Source organism: Protopterus annectens, chromosome 9.part0, assembly GCF_019279795.1.
Source record: "Protopterus annectens isolate FY-2018-M chromosome 9.part0, PAN1.0, whole genome shotgun sequence".
Taxonomy (NCBI): Eukaryota; Metazoa; Chordata; order Ceratodontiformes; family Protopteridae; genus Protopterus; species Protopterus annectens.
In genome coordinates this window covers 1051783532-1051802156 of record NC_056743.1, presented here as the reverse complement: position 1 = coordinate 1051802156, position 18625 = coordinate 1051783532, and the positions used below count along the sequence as shown (strand labels likewise).

The window sequence follows — 18625 nt, the reverse complement described above, 5'->3', positions numbered from 1 at the left end:
CTGCTCATTTAATATAGATGTTCTTCTGAGGTGATCTTTCTTAACAGAGACTGAAAATTCTGTCCCATTCTGACAGTTTTTGTACCCAGTTGACTAAACTTAGAATACTCATGTCCCATCACCCCACTAACAAGCACCATGGAGGTGAGGTAAAGATCTACTTGGGAGGCATGCAGTCATATTACAGGTGATTGTGCATTTTTAGCATGCCCTACCTATACTTTCTACTTGTTCCTGAGGTAACCAGTGTGTAATGACCCAAACTGCAAGTGGGTATGTATGACCCCCACATGCTTTTGATATCCTGATGTGTCCTTCCTAACCCCATATATCAATGGCTCCTGATCTCTGCCAAGGATCTTTGTAGCCCTATCCTGAGATATGGGGGGTGTGAAACAAGTAGTTCCAGCTATTAATTTTTCTTACCCAGTCAACATCTTTGGCTATCAGGCTACTACTCAAACATGGAGAGACCGATTACACCTATTCTATCAAGCCATATCAGATGTTCTAATTTAAAACCAAATTTATCAAATGAGATAGAGATCCCAAATAACAAGTACGCACAATTAGTTTGACAGTTATAGCATGTGGTCAAAATCACTTAATGAAGGATTAAATTGGTTTCACTTGTTAGCAAAACAGAGTAAAAGGACTACCAGAAAGAACTTATAGCTTGATGTTGTCATTTCTGGACTGGGTATATCTATGATTACTAACTACACTTATATTAAACATTACTGATGTCATTTCTGGAGAAGGGTAGCTTTGCCATGTAGAAAATGTACTCTGCTCATAGTGGTGGTTATTCAGAGGTAGTTACTGGGAAGATGAAACCAGAAGACCATTGATGAGCTTAACCCAGTTTCACAACTCTCCCAGAGTCCTGCATGGTAAAGTGATTTGCCCAGAGTCATACATCAGGCAAATGGAGGCTTAGAGAATCAAACTCTGGGCTACAGAAAGTCTCTCATTAAGAGCTCATAATCTTAATCCTGTGCAGTAACTGATAGACTTCTTAGTTAAAACAGTGATGGAATGTTTTATGCTGTAATGCCTTGCAAGGGGTGATTTTAATCAAAATGTTGAAGGCATAGCTTGATGGTGTCATTCCGTGTAAGTGGTACGTAGCACTAGTAAAAAAAAAAAGAAGTCATACCTTGATGGTATTATGCCTTGAAAGGCATGACTTCAGTTACAGTGGTGAATGTATGTATACATGATAAAGTCATTTTGAGAAGTAGATGATTTGATTCTTTGCTGTGAAGATGGTGCAAAAAGCAGTTGCATTTCCTAAGGAGAAGTAACACCATGTCCATGGGAATAACATGCTTTGCTCAGACCTTTTGCAAGGAATGAATGCCTGTTTCCACTTTATAGGAAAGCTTTGCCTTTATTTTATGTAGAGAAAAAAACTGCTGCTTCCACTGTGAAAATCCACTTTGTTATTGTTTTGTGAGCAATTACTCTGCTTATCATGTTAAAGACTAGTTTTATTGGAAATTTGATTTGATGAACGTTACCTAGGTTCCCATAGCTGAGGTGTACAGGTGCGTTTTGTAAGAGTTTTTTTTTTGTTTTTTTAGAATGGCAATTGTAGTTCCTTTGATAAATAAATGTTTTACTGCCGCATTCTGTACAGTGATGGGGTACTTTTTTATTCTTACGATAAAGGTAATAATATTGGAACTGTTCTATTCATTTTATTTTTTGTTAGTGGGTTAGATCACTGATCAAAAATTCATAATTTGCAGGGTCATACCTCACAGAGATTCAGGCACTGGAGCCACTGACTGTAATTTTCTAATGAGCTGGAAATCAGAACATGTACAAAATTTCATAGCAAAAAAAGCTGCTGCAGCTAATTCATGCTGATTTACCTGCTTGATGAGTGCCAATAAAGAGCATGCCTGCACAAGTACTACAACAAGGAATGTGCATTGAAATAAATAAAGCATCTTTTGAATTCCCTGAATGGTATGCAAGATGGGTGAAAATGGGACAAAAATTTCCAAGATGAATAAATAGCTACTATAATTTGATGAAGGAACATATTAAAATTTGATATATATATATATATATATATATATATATATATATATATATATGTGTGTGTGTGTGTGTGTGTGTGTGTGTGTGTGTGTGTGTGTGTGTGTATGTGTATCTATATATATATAAATATATATATATATATATATATATGTGTATATATATATATATATATATATATACATACATATATATATATATATATATATATATATATATGGGTCTAGGACATTTCACTGAAAGCACATTTCACCTAAATTCAAATTGGTGTGCATTTTTCACTGAAAGCTCAATTCACCTAAAACACAATTCACCAAAACACATTTCACCTAAAGTTGTAGATGGCCTTGTCCCCACTGTAGTGCGACTCTGGAGTTAGTATACATATATATATATATATATATATATATATATATATATATATATATATATATATAGTAGGAGGGGGGTGGGGGGCACCGCCTCCCACATCGGGTGGTGTGGGGGGCATAGCCCACCACATATGTTAAATATTTTGAACTATATACATGGATACTTGCAATTTCAATATATTACTCTTTTCCAAACATAATATCTACTTAAAATAGTTGGGGGCTACGCTCCCCACACCCCCCACACCCCCCTACTATATATACTAGCTCTAGGGTCGCACTACAGGTGGGACAAGGCCATCTCAAACTTTAGGTGAAATGTGTTTCTTTGAATTGTGTTTTAGGTGAATTGTGCCTTCAGTGATTTGTGTTCAGTCATTTGTGTTTAGGTGAAATGTGCTTTCGGTGAAATGTCCTAATGTCTTAGACTGCTGAGTATTCTGTCATCACATACGGTTTGCCTTTGGTAGTGTCTGAGTCAGACAAATAGGCCCTTGCTAGAAAATATTCTCAAGTATTCATTTTACTTTTCCAGTCTTAAACAATACCAAGTTATTTTATATATTTTCTTTCATATGTACATAAAATAGTTTGTTTCATGTCTCCATTTTAATACAAGAATTTGCTTTTCTAAATTAAATTTGTTTGAAGTCTTAGCTGGGCTATACCTCTATCTACCTCCTGTAAGGCTAGCAGTTAGTGGAATTTGCTATCTTCCTAGTCTGGCTATGTTTTTCTATTCTGTAACCCCCCTGGACTCCAGAAGTGCTGTACTTCAGACTTATCTGCCCTCCACATTTCTGTAGAATACCTTCAGTATTCCAATCAATTGATATCAGACCCCTTTCTTGTTTGGTTGGGGGAATCATACAGTAATCACCTTGTTCCCTACCCAACTCTGTATGGAGATCATTCACTAGATGCTAAGTGTTTTCCTGTGTCTCCCCTCAAAATTCATAAATACATAATTCTAAACTATATCCTTGACCTGTCTATCCTACCATTACAAGGTAAGTCACCACGGAGACAGTTCAGAGATACAGTCGGTCAGGATTAGAGTTGCAATGATGCATAAGTAAGCATTAGATGAAGCTGCAGCAATTTTGAATGTTCTGCAGTGCTCCTTTCTGCTTATTTTGCTCCATGTAAGGATATTGTTATTTTTATTAACATGTAAGTACCAAACAGAGACATGCTTTGAATGTGGATGTGGCACGTGGTGGTAAACTCATTATGTACAAAGGAAAAAGTTACAGTGAAAATTTCCTCAACAACCACATCAATGAATAATGACAGTAACTGTTATGGGGAAATCAGGGACACAGAAAACTTGTCAGAGGTAAGATTACGAACTAGATGTAAACTTTCAGAATCTATACCAAATGACAACTGAGCCTGTTAGGCAAATGTGTTCACTACTTTGCTCAGATTCAGAGGCGTACAACTTTACACAGATTAAATAAAGTGCATCTGATGCTTTCAAGAAAATGGAAGAATTGAATAGAGCATGTGCTATTAATTTAGAAGAAACCTGTTTTCATTTGCTCATATCTGCTAGATGTATGTTGAATTTTGTTTTGCAATCTCCTCTGGTTACAAATAATGACTCTGTTTGCTCTAATAATGACTGTATTTCTTCAGCAGCTGCTGCTGGCAATTCTAACATTCCTGTTTGGGTACATGGTATTCTAGGGAAATTGGACAACCTTACTAAAAAGGTTTACCTGTTGACTAAAGTGTTACAAGAGCTATCCCAAATTAAATAATTGGCACTGTTCCGTTATCAGGACAACAGGTCAAATGGGCACTTCGAATCTTCTTAATCCATAATTCTCAAACTAATAACTTGAGACTTGTTCGTTATTCAGGTAGTAGTTTTTTCCCTGTTAGTTGTCCCAGTATTGTTAAATATACCCAGTGCCCAGGATTGGTGTTGAGGTAGTACAGACTGTCAGCTGGAGACAGAAAAAAAACAAAAAAAAAAAAAAAAGAAAGGAGGAAAACATGTTCAGCTTACGCCTATTGTAGCCACAAATTCATATGAACTTATGTTTTTTCACAGGCTTTGTACTGGAAGTAGCTTTTCTATGGTCGCTAAATTGTTCACCGATTGATGTAGTTTTGGCCTTAGTAGTCTGATTATGTTTAAGGGACGTAACTTGTACACTGACAGTTTTTGTATGGCTGTGGAAAGGGGAGTAGTGCAATATTAGCTGTACTTTCAAATAAAGAACACAATGCGGAAGTGCTTGTTACTGGGTAGTAATACTGATACAGCTTTTGAGTGTGCTGGAGTGAAACTGTCTACTTCTACTTCTGTGAACCTGGGCAAAAGGCCAGAAATTGCAAAGAAAAGGTGGTTGTGAGTACCCTGACACAGAACTATTTGACTGCGAGCAATGCCGAAACTGGAGAAGTGATGCCAGTGCCATTCGGTTAAATGCGGTTGTCGATATTTAAGGAGGGGGTGCTATTTCGTGCTTCTTGCTGGATAGTAGTCCAGTGATAATGTAATAGATGGGTTGGAGGTTGTAGATGGATTTGTGTAGGTCATGAATTCTTTTTTTGGGAGACAGCAATTCGAAGGAAAACATGTGTCGAGCTTTAAAAATATGTTGGTTGAAATTCATAGGTTCATAGGTTGGTACTAGGCTATCAGCCCTAGGGCCTATACAAGCCTGGCCATAACAATTCCCTGGCTATTTCTTCCCACACTATTTACTTCCCTGGACCCCTATCTAGCAGGGTGACTGATGTGATCCCCAGGGTGAATTTCCTTTCTTCCATCCAATCATCAAGGTTCCTTTTGAAGAGGGCCAAAGAGGCGCTCTGCTTGACATGTATGGGCAGTCTATTCCAGAGTCTGGGGAGTCTCTGGGTCAGGAACCTATCCCTCCAGCATGTTTTGTTCATTGTGATGACAAGGTTTAGATCCCTGCAGAGTGTGGCTCTAAGGGATTGGGATTTCTTTAAGTGTAGCATGTCCAACAGCTCTGGGCTTGACATGGTCTTGTATGTTAAGCAGAGATCGCCTCTGAGCAGACGATATGCGACAGAGTATAGGTAGAGTTTTTTAGACAGTCAGCATAGGGCATTTGCTTTAGGCCTGTGATTCTTTTATTGTCCTTTATTGTTTTGGTACCTATCTTTAAGAATAAGGGTGATGTGAACTGCAGTAACTACAGAGGGATAAAATTGATCAGTCACAGCTTGAAGTTATGGGAAAGAGTAGTAGAAGCTAGGTTAAGAAGGGAGGTGATGATTAGTGATCAGCAGTATGGTTTCATGCCAGGAAAGAGCACTACAGATGTAATGTTTGCTCTGAGAGTGTTATTGGAGAAATACAGAGAAGGTCAGAAGGAGTTGCATTGTGTCTTTGTAGACTTGGAGAAAGCATATGACAGGGTGCCTAGAGAAGAGATGTGGTATTGTATGAGGAAGTCGGGAGTGGCAGAGAAGTATGTAAGAGTGGTACAGGATATGTACGAGGGTAGTGTGACAATGGTGAGGACTGCAGTGGGAGTGACAGATTCGTTTAAGGTGGAGGTGGGATTATATCAAGGATCAGCTCTGAGTCCTTTCTTATTTGCAGTGGTGATGGACAGGTTGACAGATGAGATCAGACAGGAGGCCCCGTGGACTATGATGTTTGCAGATGACATTGTGATCTGTAGTGAGAGTAGGAATCAGGTTGAGGAGACACTGGAGAGGTGGAGATATGCTCTAGAGAGCAGAGGAATGAAGGTCAGCAGGGCTAAGACAGAATATGTGTGTGTAAATGAGAGGGAGGGTAGAGGAATGGTGAGGATGCAGGGAGTAGAGTTGGTAAAGATGGACGAGTTTAAGTACTTGGGATCAACAGTTCAGAGTAATGGTGAATGTGGAAGAGAGGTGAAGAAGAGAGTACAGGCAGGGTGGAATGGGTGGAGAAGAGTGTCAGGAGTGATTTGTGACAGACGGGTACCAGTAAGAGTGAAAGGGAAGGTCTACAAGAGGGTAGTGAGACCAGCTATGTTATATGGGTTGGAGACAGTGGCATTGACAAAAAGGCAGGAGTCAGAGCTGGATGTGGCAGAGTTAAAGATGTTAAGATTTGCACTCGGTGTGACTAGGATGGATAGGATTAGGAATCAGTATATTAGAGTCAGCTCATGTTGGACAGTTTGGAGACAAAGCAAGAGAGACGAGATTGCGTTGGTTTGGACATGTGCTGAGGAGGGATGATGGGTATCTTGGGAAAAAGATGCTAAGGATGGAGCTGCCAGGTAAGAGGAAAAGAGGAAGGCCTAAGATAAGGTTTATGGACGTGGTGAGAGAGGACATGAAGGCGGTTGGTGTGACAGAGCAAGATGCAGAGGATAGGAAGAAATGGAAAGAGATGATCCGCTGTGGCGACCCCTAACGGGAAAAGCCGAAAGAGGATGATGATTACAGATATATTTTTTATTTATAGTGTTCTAGTTTGATTATGTTTATGGTTAGATAGCTATGTATTTTTCTTGATTTTAGTTCTTGTCACAGACCTGATGAAGGCTTTATTGTATTCGTTAGCTGAAATCGATTTTAGTTAAAACTCTTTTTATGTATATGCTAAGCATTTCTTAATACCTGATCTTGGAATGTGGGTTGCAAATAGATAGGTAGTGTTTCTTAGTTTGATGTAATCAGTAGCAGTGTGTGGTGGTAGGTAGTTGCTGTTCTAAAATGCACTTTTACGGCTCTGTTTATATTGTTTGCCATGAGTAGGCTGTTTTAAAATTAAACATTACATATATTTTCCACAACTACTTCTAAGTATATAAAAGCTGATATGTTTAAAATTGTTAAAATATTTCAGATTTTTTTGTTACTGAGGATTGCTTGTCTGTGACAAATAAAGGCTTGTTGCTTGGAACACTAACTGGGTTTGATGATTTTTGAAAATTATTGTCAGTGAGCTCATCAGTGAAGTTTTAAGGCCACTTGTTTCTCTGTTTTTTATTTTTTCTTCAGCACTCGTGGTGGTAAGATTGGAACTAGACAGATTCCTGTGCTTGCTAATTTTCATTTCTCATTTTTTACATTCTAAAACAGGGCAAACTCCAAGGCAAAATTGGTTGCTGTAACCTTTGCTGCTCCTTTTTTGTATAACTTTAGTTGTATATGCATTCCATCACAGCAGAGTCAACAGTACAGAAAAGTAAACACAGTAAACCAAAGTGAAGGAAAATTTTACACAAGCTGATGCAGTTTTATGAAATAATGAACATCTGAAATAGGTGTACACATCTGCTTACCTTATTGTATATTATAATATTATGATTGTACTGTAATTGTAAAACATACTGAAATTGTACCATAATTCCAATTGTGGGACTTTTCATCTATGTCCTCCACTGAAAAAAGACCTGGAAATTGCACAGGCAGGTAGATAGATAGAGAGATAGATAGATAGATAGATAGATAGATAGATAGATAGATAGATAGATAGATATATAGATAGATAGATAGATAGATAGATAGACAGAAAATGGTCATTGTACCAGATTTAGACAGATACAGAAAGAGATAAGGATCACTGAATCATTACTGACATAGACAGATACATAGATAGATAGATAGATAGATAGATAGATAGATAGATAGATAGATAGATAGATAGATAGAGGTAATCCTCAGTGTATCATTGATAAATAGATTAATATAGACACAAATAATGCAGATTAAATTATTGAATAGATAGAGAGCTAAGTAGATAGACAGATAATGCTCACTGAATCATTAGATTGTTGTCACTCAAATCACTAGAGGGACAGATAGATGGATAGACAGACAGATAATCCTCAATAAATCAAAATAATACCAATGTTTTATTTATTTTTTTTATAAAAATTGAAATGATCATGGCCCTAAATGGATTATAACTTTCTAGGGACTGTGCAGAATGTAAGAGCTTTGGTACTGGGAAACTGAAACATACATGTGAAGAGAGCTGCAGTATGACTCAGATCAAGATGGTTAAAAGTTCATACTCCTCTGGAAAAGACTGGTGTCATGTCCAAACTGATGGTGGTTTACTTACATTTGTCCATGAAGAAAAAGAAGATGGTACAGTTATACTCACAATTAAAGAGCCTCCAGGTTAGTTACCTTTTAAAGTAAGTATACAACATTAGAATTATTTGTCAGCTAAAGCAGAAGTGTGATTTAACATAGATTTCTTAGCGGCATAATCAGTATGTGAAAAAATATAATAATTTGATTCAGTGTGCCTACTGTGTAATCTAAAGTGGTGCTGGCAACAGGAGAAGAAAATTCTGGGCATTTAACAATATGTACATAGGAAGCAGCACAGAACAAGATTAATAAAAAGATTGTTGGAAAAGTACAGTATGTGAGAACTCACAGTAGCAAAACATGCTTTACTTCATTTCTCTTTCCACCATCACAACAGATAGATAAAGCACACACAGAAGGGCTTAACAACTGCCTTCAGACTTTTTTTCAAGCAAAGAATGCTGCCCCCTCATGCCAGCCACTAAGTGGCTGTTGGTTCAACAGTTCATAGGTATGTACTAGGCTAACGAGCACTGGAGTCTTTTTAAACCTAGTCATGCATCCTAAATTTCTGACAAGTACTGGTACCCTTGATAAGTGTAAGAAGGGGTTTGGGAGATGAAACATTTATAAGCAGGGGCTTTGGAGATGAAATATTTAAAGGCTGCCTATGTGTATTACATGCATAGGTGCCAAACCAGGGATGAATTTCCTGTACACTGTCCAATTGTCCAAGTTTCTAGTGAATTTGATTAAGGAGGAACTGTGTCAGGCAAGAAATAAACTCTGGGATACCTACCTGTCTCTCCAGCAGGTCCTATTTGTATCGCAGGCAATGTTTAAGTCTTTAGAACATGTAATTCTGGTGTTTGTTTTGCAGATATGAAGGAGGTCCATCTTGTTGGGATTTGGCAATGCCAGACACAGATCTTCCCTCAAAAGCCAGTAAGAGTTAGAATACAGGGATAGGGCTTTGAGGTGGTCTGCATAGGGCAGGTTACTTAAGCCCTGTATTCTTTCAGTGAGGATCCTCTCTGGACGTTCCAATTGTTGGATGTGCCTAGTTAGGTACATACCAAAGGGGACGTTGTACTCAGTGAGAGGTCAGATGAATACTGACTACAGTGGAATAATGACCTCCTTGGATTTAGATGCCATACCTTTGTTTATAAGCTGCACAACATATAATTATTTCCTTACTACTGTAGACACATGATGGTCAAAGGCTAGATTATTGTCTAAATGCATCCTCAAGACCTTGACTACTAGTTCGACTTTTATGGTTATGTTGTAAATATGATAATTACCAGGGATGGATGACTTCCTGAAGGATACTGTTATACATTTCTTGGCATTTACTTTTAGTCTATAGTTCTGATACTAGGTATTTGTCTGTGTCAGCCCTTCCTGGACAGTATTAGTGCTGGTGGAGAATTCTATGACTGCTCCTAATTTGCAATCATCTGTACATTTGGTCAGCCACAGGCCCCTGCCATTGGTCTTAACTTCAGAGAAGTAGATACCAAAAAGGAATGATGCCAGGACAGATCCCTGAAGGACTCTGCTTGTCAATGGGCACTTTGTAAAGATGGACTCCCCAGTTCTGACTTCCCGGGTCCTGTCTGTGAGCAAGCTGGCTATCCACTCGTTGACAGGCTTTGGTGACCATCTCAAAGAAGTCCACCAGGTTGATTAAGTATGTTTGAAATTCTCAAGGTCCATAAAAAACAGTTAAATCCCCCTCTTAGACCCATGGTGTCGGCTGAGGGCTCAAAAACTATGCCATTAGCAAAATTCTTGGATGTAAAATTGAAAAAACTTTGGAATACGGAGAAAGCTATCCTGAAGGATTCGTGGGAATTCCTTCAGGGTATAGATATGAACATGATTTATGACAACATCATTTTCGTAACAGTGGATATTAAAGATCTATTCACCGTTATTCCTCAAGAAGAGGGGTTAGTTTGGCTTGAAGCCGCTTTGGAGGATAAAAAAAGAAGTTATGTACTCACCATAACATTCCATATGAGTAGGTAACTTCATTTGTCAGCAACCTGTGGGTATCAGATCTGACCCCGGATCTGAGCCAGCAGCTTTACAAGCTAAAGATCTGAGCTCTCAGCTCCTCCCCCTTACCCATAATACCCTGCTACCTCCCTCCAGTCCTCAGATCGAGTTTGCCAAATTATCCACCAAAAACAGTCAAACATACTCGAAAGAGAAACACTAACCTGATGCGTAACAGAAGGAAAACATTCAGTCATGAATATGACCACGAAACAGGCTAGGGGGAAGTAGGGGGGTCGGTTGCTGACAAATGAAGTTACCTACTCAGATGGAACGTTATGGTGAGTACATAACTTCTTTATCTGAAGTAGTTAACTTCATTTGATCAGCAACCTGTGGGACAGAGTCCCCAGTTACCAAAAACCTGGGAGGTCCTCAAGGAAGGATATTCCAGAGCACTGCAGAGCCAAAGGCTGCCCTACCTCTGGATATCAGATCCAGCTTATAATGAGAAATTAAGGTATGAGAAGAGGCCCAAGTAGCCACTGAACAGATGTCATCCAAGGGAACTCTTGACCAAAATGCTGCAGAGGTAGCCATAGAACAGGTAGAGTGAGCATTAACCCCCAAGGGTTCTGGCCGACCGGAAGCTGTATATGCGTGTAAGATGCAGTGGGATATCCATCTAGCTAAGGTAACTTTCGTAATAGGCTTGCCTAAGGATGGCTTATTGAAAGACACGAAAAGCTGCTCCAATTTGCGAGAAGCAGCTGTCCTGTGCAAGTAAAATCGCAATTGTCTATGCACATCCAACAAGTGCAGTCTGTATTCCCCTTTGTTCTGAAAGTTGGGGAAGAAAATAGGCAAACTGATGGTTTGATTGATACTGGTCTCGGAAGCTACTTTAGGCAAGAATGAAGGATTAGTCCTGAGAGATACTCTGTCCTTATGGAAGACCAGGTACGGGGTTTTGTACAAAGGGCTTGAAGTTCAGATACCCTTCTAGCCGAAGTAATTGCAATCAGGAAGGCAGTTTTCCAAGATAAGAATTTTAAATCAACGGAAGCTGCAGGTTCAAAGAGTGGACCAGTTAGTGCCTGAAGAACTAAAGTTAAGTCCCATGGGGGAACCGCATTCTTGACCGGAGGTCTTAACAGAAAGGTGCCTTTCAAAAAGTCTTGCATATCTTAGCGGAAGCCAAGGGACCAAGGTTGTCCCCGATGTAGAAATGAGAAATAGCAGCCATCTGAACCTTGACAGTAGAAGCACTGGCCCCTTGGTGGAAAATGTGGGACAGAAATTCAAGAACTGTTGGAATGGGAGCCGTAAAAGGGTCCAAATCACTATGTTTGGCCCAGATGGAAAAATGCTTCCATTTACTCTTTTAGATCTTCCTGGTAGAAGGTTTATGTGCCGCTACCAGAATAGATTTTACGGAAGACGAGATACCAGGAGTCCTAGCCACTAGTGGAAATGGATCAACCAAGCCGTGAGCTTGAGGTCGTCCAGGTTCGGTGTTTGCAATCCTGCAGGATGAGAGATCAGATCCGGAATGGGATCTAAGACCCAAGGAGGAGCTATGATGTGAGACCGCAGGTACGGGAACCAGATCTGGCGAGGCCAGAATGGGGCTATGAGGATTATCTTGCTCCCCAACCGATAAGCTTTCTGCAGAAATTTCATCATTAGTGGAAGAGAAGGATAAGCATAAAGAAGACCGGGCGACCAAGCATGAACCAGAGAGTCTCTGGGACTCTCCCCCGGTGGGGGAATTAGAGCGAAAAATTTGCTGCATTTTGCATTTAAAGCAGGCGCGAAGAGATCGCAGCAAGGTTGACCCCATCTGAGGAAGATCTGTTTCGCTAATAAGGGGTTTAGAGACCACTCGTAAGGTGTGAGGATAGAACGACTCAGCTTGTCCGCTAGAATGCTGGACCAACCCAGAATGTGCATTGCTATCAGAAAGCGGTTGGTGGAAATCGCCCATTCCCAAACTCTCATAGCCTCTCGACAAAGAGGGTAAGACCTGGTTTCTCCCTGTTTGTTGATGTACCAGACTACTGCCATGTTGTCTGTCTGAATTGCAATAGTCCCCGGAGGAAGAAGGTCTTGAAGGGCTTGCAACGCTAAAAGCACCGCCCTCATCTCCAGAACATTGATATGCAGAATGGTCTCTACAGGGGTCCACGTGTCTTGGACGGTTCTGCCCATGCAATGCCCCCCCCCACCTGAAGCGAAAAGCGTCCATGGTCAGCATGGTTTGGGGTTGAGGCATCACAAACGGTCTCCCTTCCCGAAGCTCTTGGGAATGGAGCCACCAAAGAAGAGAGTTCCTGCAAACCCTGCTTAGGGGAATCAGTGAATCCAATGGGTGAAGGAGGAGGGACCATTGGACCTGAAGGGTCCATTGAAGGACTCTCATCTGCAACCACGCAAGAGGTGCAAGGTTGATGGCTGCCACCATGGATCCTAGGGCTCTCAGGACTAATTCTGCGTGTGGGGCTGGGGACTGTAGAAGCGCTATTACATGGAGCGACAAGGTGCGTAACCTGTCCACTGTCAGAAAGGCCTTGGACTGAAGCATGTTTATCCTGGCCCCTATGAAATCCAGAACTTGAACAAGATGAAGAGATGACTTCCTGAAATTTATGGTAATGCCTAGATGATGGGCCAAGAGTAAAAAATAATCCCTGGCAGAACACAGTAGATGCCTGGTGGGGGTGGTGAGGAGCCAGTCGTCTAGGTATGGAAAGACCTGAATTCCCTGAAGTCTCAGGTGGGCTGCCACAACTGCCATGACCATGGTGAACATCCTGGGGGCTGTGGTGAGGCTGAACGAAAGAACCCTGAACTGATAATGACTGGCCCCTAGCCGAAAGCAGAGAAACCTCCTGGATCGTCTGTCCATGAGAATGTGGTAGTACGCATCCTTGAGGTCTATGGAGCACATCCAGTCGTTCTTCTGCAGAAGGGGGAGAATAGATTGTAGAGTGACCATCCGGAATTTCTCTTTGGCAATGAACAGGTTCAAAGTTGACAGGTCGAGAAATGGCCTTAAGTCCCCCGTCTTTTTTGGCACCAAAAAGAACCTGGAGTAATTGCCCAACCCGGACTGCTCTGGGGGAACGTGTTGGATGGCCCTTTTTTGTAGTAGCTTCTTTATTTCTGAAGCCGCCGCCTCCCTCTGATTGGGTGGGACATCAGGGAGGCGCTTCGCTAGTGGGGGAAGATAGAGTAACCTCTGGATATTATTCGGAGCACCCAGCGATCTGTAGTAATGGACTCCCAACTTGCTAGATGCTATGAAAAATGCCCCACGACTGCCTCCAGAGAGGGACAGTCGGGCAACCCCTCAGGGCTGCTGCGCGGGTCAATCGGAGAAGGGTTCTCTCTACCCGAAATTCTTCGTCCCCCCCCCCTCTGCCTCTGGGCCGGCGTCCACCTTGTCCTCCTCTGCCTCTGAAGGATGAAGGGTCTGGAGCGGGATGGGACTGCTGAGTCTTCCGGAACCACATCTTCTTTTGTCCTCTCTGGTTCCTTGAGAAGGACCTTTGAGGAGCAGAGAATTGGATTCCGATGGCAGACAACGTCTTCCTGTCTTTCTTGCTTTGGAGTAGTGTGTAGCGGACAGTTTTGCCGAATAGTGAAGAACCGTCAAAGGGAGCGTTCACGAAGGATGCCTTGAAGGGTTCCGCAAAGTCACAAAGACGGAGCCAGGTGTGGCACCGCAAGGCAACCCCTGCTCCGCTGGCACTAGCCGCCCCCTCCATGGCATGGGAGAGAAGCTGCATAGAAGTGTTAGATATTAACTTTAGAGTGGCCATGCAAGCCGAGAAGGTCCGTTTGTCCTCTGCCGCCATGGACTCTGGGGGAGACCCAGCATACTCTTTTATCAGATCCCGCTGAAGCCTAATGACGTGTGCCAGACAATTCAGCGCCCTTATAGAAAAGGTGGCTGAAGCAAACATCCACTTTCCAATATGGTCCATCGTCTGAGACTCCTTATCAGGAGGATGGACCGAGGAACTTTCTTGTGCCAGTTCCTTCTTGGTGGCAGCCTCCACCACCATGGCATCTACTGGGGAACCTTTATTCCACACCGGCTTGTCAGAAGGGGGACTAAGAATTTTATCCGGTCTCCGAGGGATCAAGTCTACCAGGGGGTCGGCCGGGGGGGGACACCCAAGAAGTAGACGGGCCTGCGTCGAATGCATCCAGAAACACAGACTCATCCGAGGAAAGTTTCTGGGCTGACCACCCCCTTCTTATACGCAGCATCTCCATAATGTCTCCTAAGGAGACGTCCTCTGGGGGTGACCTGGGGGAACCTTCCCCTTCCTCTAAGTCCGTGTCCTCCGTGAGGGACTCGGGGAGTCCAAGTGCCTCCTCTTACACTTTCATTTATGAGGGACCTCCTCGACGGGGTTGTCCAAGGAGGGCTCACCAACGAGGTCCTGTTCCTCTACGGGAACTAACTGGGGCACAGACGCAGGCTGTCCCTGGGGCCAGACGATGGAAGACAGGCCCATATGCAAGGGAGTGAAGGGTGGATCCGTAGCACGGACCGGGGACCTTGAACTCCTCGACAGCACCCTCTCCACCACGTGGAAAGCCGAAGGCGAACCACTCTCCCCTGGCTCCGAGAGTAGTCCCCTCGGCTCAGAAGTGAGGACCGGTGTCAGAGCCGACACGATCGGACCCAAAAGGGAAGTGTGTTCTGACAGTAACGGAGCCGAAGACACACTCACCCCTGCAGATCCGAAGCTCAGCTCTCAGCCTGAGAGCTCAGATCCAAAAGATGACCCGATAAACTCGAGGGTAAGGCCGGCATCGAAGTAGCAACTACTATCGGCGCCGACTCCCCGGCTCTGAGACTACTCGGATCCGACGGCTCCAAAACCCGATAGTGGATCGAAGAAGGAGCAATGGGTGCAAAGAAAGGGGCCAAGCTCCCTCCCGGAGGTGGGGGGGGGGGGAGGCAGGAGCACTCCCGTCTGCATCTGGGCCTGCAGGAATCGACGCATCATCCGGTCCATATCTGCATTGGACAGACTCCTGGTAGACCTGGAAGAAGTCGTCGAGGCAGGCCGTGAAGGCCGCCTAGACGACCTCAAAGGTGACCGGGACTCCTCCTCCGGCTCCGGAGAGAAGTGTGGAGAATGGAGCCGAGAGGGGGAAGACCTGGAAACCCTCATGGGGGAACAAGTCAATTTAGCCGGCGGTGCCGAAGGGACTGATTCGGCTTGCCGCTTATGGCTCTTGTGCCTATCCCTCTCATTTTCCTTCTCTTTATGTCTCTTCTCTTTACTAGAAGAGTCCCCCTCTCCCTGGGAAGCAGCTGGAGATTGAGTCCCAGCCAGGGGTGGGGGAGCTGAAGGCTGGACAGTCGCAGCCGTGACTGGCGCCACTGAGGGAGAGGAGGAAGAAGAATCCGGGGGCAAGAGTCCCGCCAGGATTAGCTTGTTTCTCCTGTCCCTCAGAGCCCGGGGGTTAAAGGCCGCACAAATCTGGCAGCCCCGATGTTAAGTGGGCTACCCCCAGGCAGAGAAAGAAAATGGAAGAATTGAATAGAGCATGTGGGGACAGCTTATGACCACACTCAGCACATTTTGAAAAGATGGTCTTAAGGCCCTCGGCCATCACACTCAAGCACACACCCTAACACACACAGTAAGGGGAAGGGGAAGGGAAAAAAACACTAATTTACTGCTAAATACAACTAAAAAACGGTTTAACTAAACTATGGGTCTACTATACACACTCACACACCGAAATTGCTATTTTTTTAACAAAAATACTCCTAAATTCCTCTCACCTAAAATGCTAAGAGCTTGTCCCTTATGCTTCAGAAGCCGCGGCAAACGAGATCTGAGGACTGGAGGGAGGTAGCAGGGTATTAGGGGTAAGGGGAGGAGCTGAGAGCTTGGATCTTTAGCTTGGAAAGCTGCCGGCTCGGATCCAGGGTTGGATCCGATACCCACAGGTTGCTGATCAAATGAAGTTAACTACTTCAGATCTAGAATTTCTAGTGATGACTTGCAGGTTATTTTAAATCTGATGGACATGGTTTTGAAAAATAATTTCATTTATCGTGGTGGCGAATATTTTCACCAGATAAGGGGGGTAGTCATGAGCGCAAACTGTGCACCAACCTATGCTAACATTATTTTAGCCTGGTGGGAGAAACAATACATCTTTAATTCTAGATTCTGTGATTGTTGGGTTTTATACAGGCGCTTTTTCGATGATATTTGTATTTTTTGGAATGATTCCAAGGAAAAACTAGAAGAATTTTTGGAGTATCTTAATACCACACATCTTTTTTACATTTTACTTGTAATGTCTCCTTTGATAAGGTTGACTTTTTGGATGTGAGTATTATTAAAATTACTGGTGGTATTAAGTCAAAAGTCTTCCAAAAGGAGACATTCTCCAATTCATATCTTCATTTTGAGAGTGCCCAACCTTTTTCACAGAGAAAAAGTACTTATTCCTGGTGGATACAGCTGCCTCTGTGTGGCTATTAATGTGCTTATATAGGGTTTCTTTGAACAGTTCCACATAGGCAGTAGTGTTCTGAGGGATCAGCAAGGGTTGAAATTTTGCCAGGGTATCACTTAGTAGGAAGTTAGCCTTAGAGCAGTTCCTGAACATTCCCGGGTTAGCTGGGGTTCCATGTTTTAATTTTACTTCAAAGAAGACTGTTTTGTTGTCTGACTTTATCAGAGATGACATTACACAATGGGGTGTGCAGTGGTCTTCCATATTGGTGAGGAATATCCCTGGACAGTGTATTGGACCTGGGGTATCAGATAAGATTTTCAGAGATAAGGCTTCCATTTAACAAGAATTTAGAACACTAGAAATAACATCTATTCTGTCTGACTTAGACATAAATGGAACAGGTACACTGAAGTCATATTCTGCCCCAACCACAAATATAGGTAGCAACACTGTGTTTCTGTTTCATCAATGTCCACAATGCAATGCCGATATGTAGCTTTACTGAACTTAATCAACAAAACACAATATATACAAACTGTATAGGTAGTTACTAAATGCATATGCTCTCCACCACCCATATATAACTGCAAAAGTATGCATCAGACCCTTTTTCACACATGACTCAGGCTCACTATAAGTATTGATATATATATATATATATATATATATATATATATATATATATATATATATAGATAGACAGATAGTCAAGTAGATAGTCAGCTTTCCTTTGATAACCATGTTGCCAAAGTGGTTAGAAAATCCTTCTATGTGACCCATCTGATCACGAAAGGGTTCACATCAAGATCTAAGGATGTAATGGTGCCCCTCTACTCTTCCCTCATCAGACCCATTATTGAGTACAATGCACCAATTGGAATGTACTTGGCTAGACATCTCCAGCAGCTGGAGAGACCACAGAAGTACCTAACCAAGAGGATTACTGGCCTCAAACAGTTGCCCTATGCAGCACGATTTTAAAAGCTAAAACTGTTCTCTGTTGCATACCGCCTTCTCAGAGGTGATCTCTGTCTAACGTACAGAGCCATGTCCAACCCAGAATTGTTGAACATGCTCCATCTTAGCAAAACCAAATCTATTCGAGCTACACACTCTAGGGATATAAACCTCAACACAACAATGAATAGAACATTCTGGAGGGATAGATTCCCTTCGCAGAGACTTCCCTTACTATGGAACAGGGTCCCGATCTACATAAGACAGAGCCCCTCACTATCACTCTTCAAGAGGAACCTTGATGAGTGGATGGGTAACAGAAAGTTCACACCAGGAATCACACCAACAGCACTACTAGATAGGGGCCAAGGGTACTAGCTGCTAGTACAAGGGTCTAGGGAATCTACTAAAGGGGAGGTGAATACTGCACAACGTGGCTGGGCTAATATATGCCTTCGGGCAGATAGCCCAGTACCAACCTATGAACCTATGAACCTAGAAATATATATATATATATATATATATATATATATATATATATATATATATTTATATATTTATACAGCATATATATATATATATATATATATATATATATATATATATATATATATATATATATATATATATATATATATATACATATACATATATATATATATATATATATATATATTTATATATATATATATATATATATA

At 42.2% G+C, this 18625-nt stretch overlaps 1 protein-coding gene across 2 annotated transcripts in view; it reads left to right on the top strand.

Moving 5' to 3' along the window:
- Nucleotides 1–18625, top strand: part of ITGB7 (integrin subunit beta 7) — a 603012-nt gene that overhangs the window by 563812 nt on the left and 20575 nt on the right. For both annotated transcript variants that reach the window (XM_044083856.1, XM_044083857.1), the window contains exon 14: nt 8332–8540. In XM_044083856.1, the coding sequence (XP_043939791.1) occupies nt 8332–8540 (209 nt within the window). The remainder of the gene's footprint in view (nt 1–8331; nt 8541–18625) is intronic.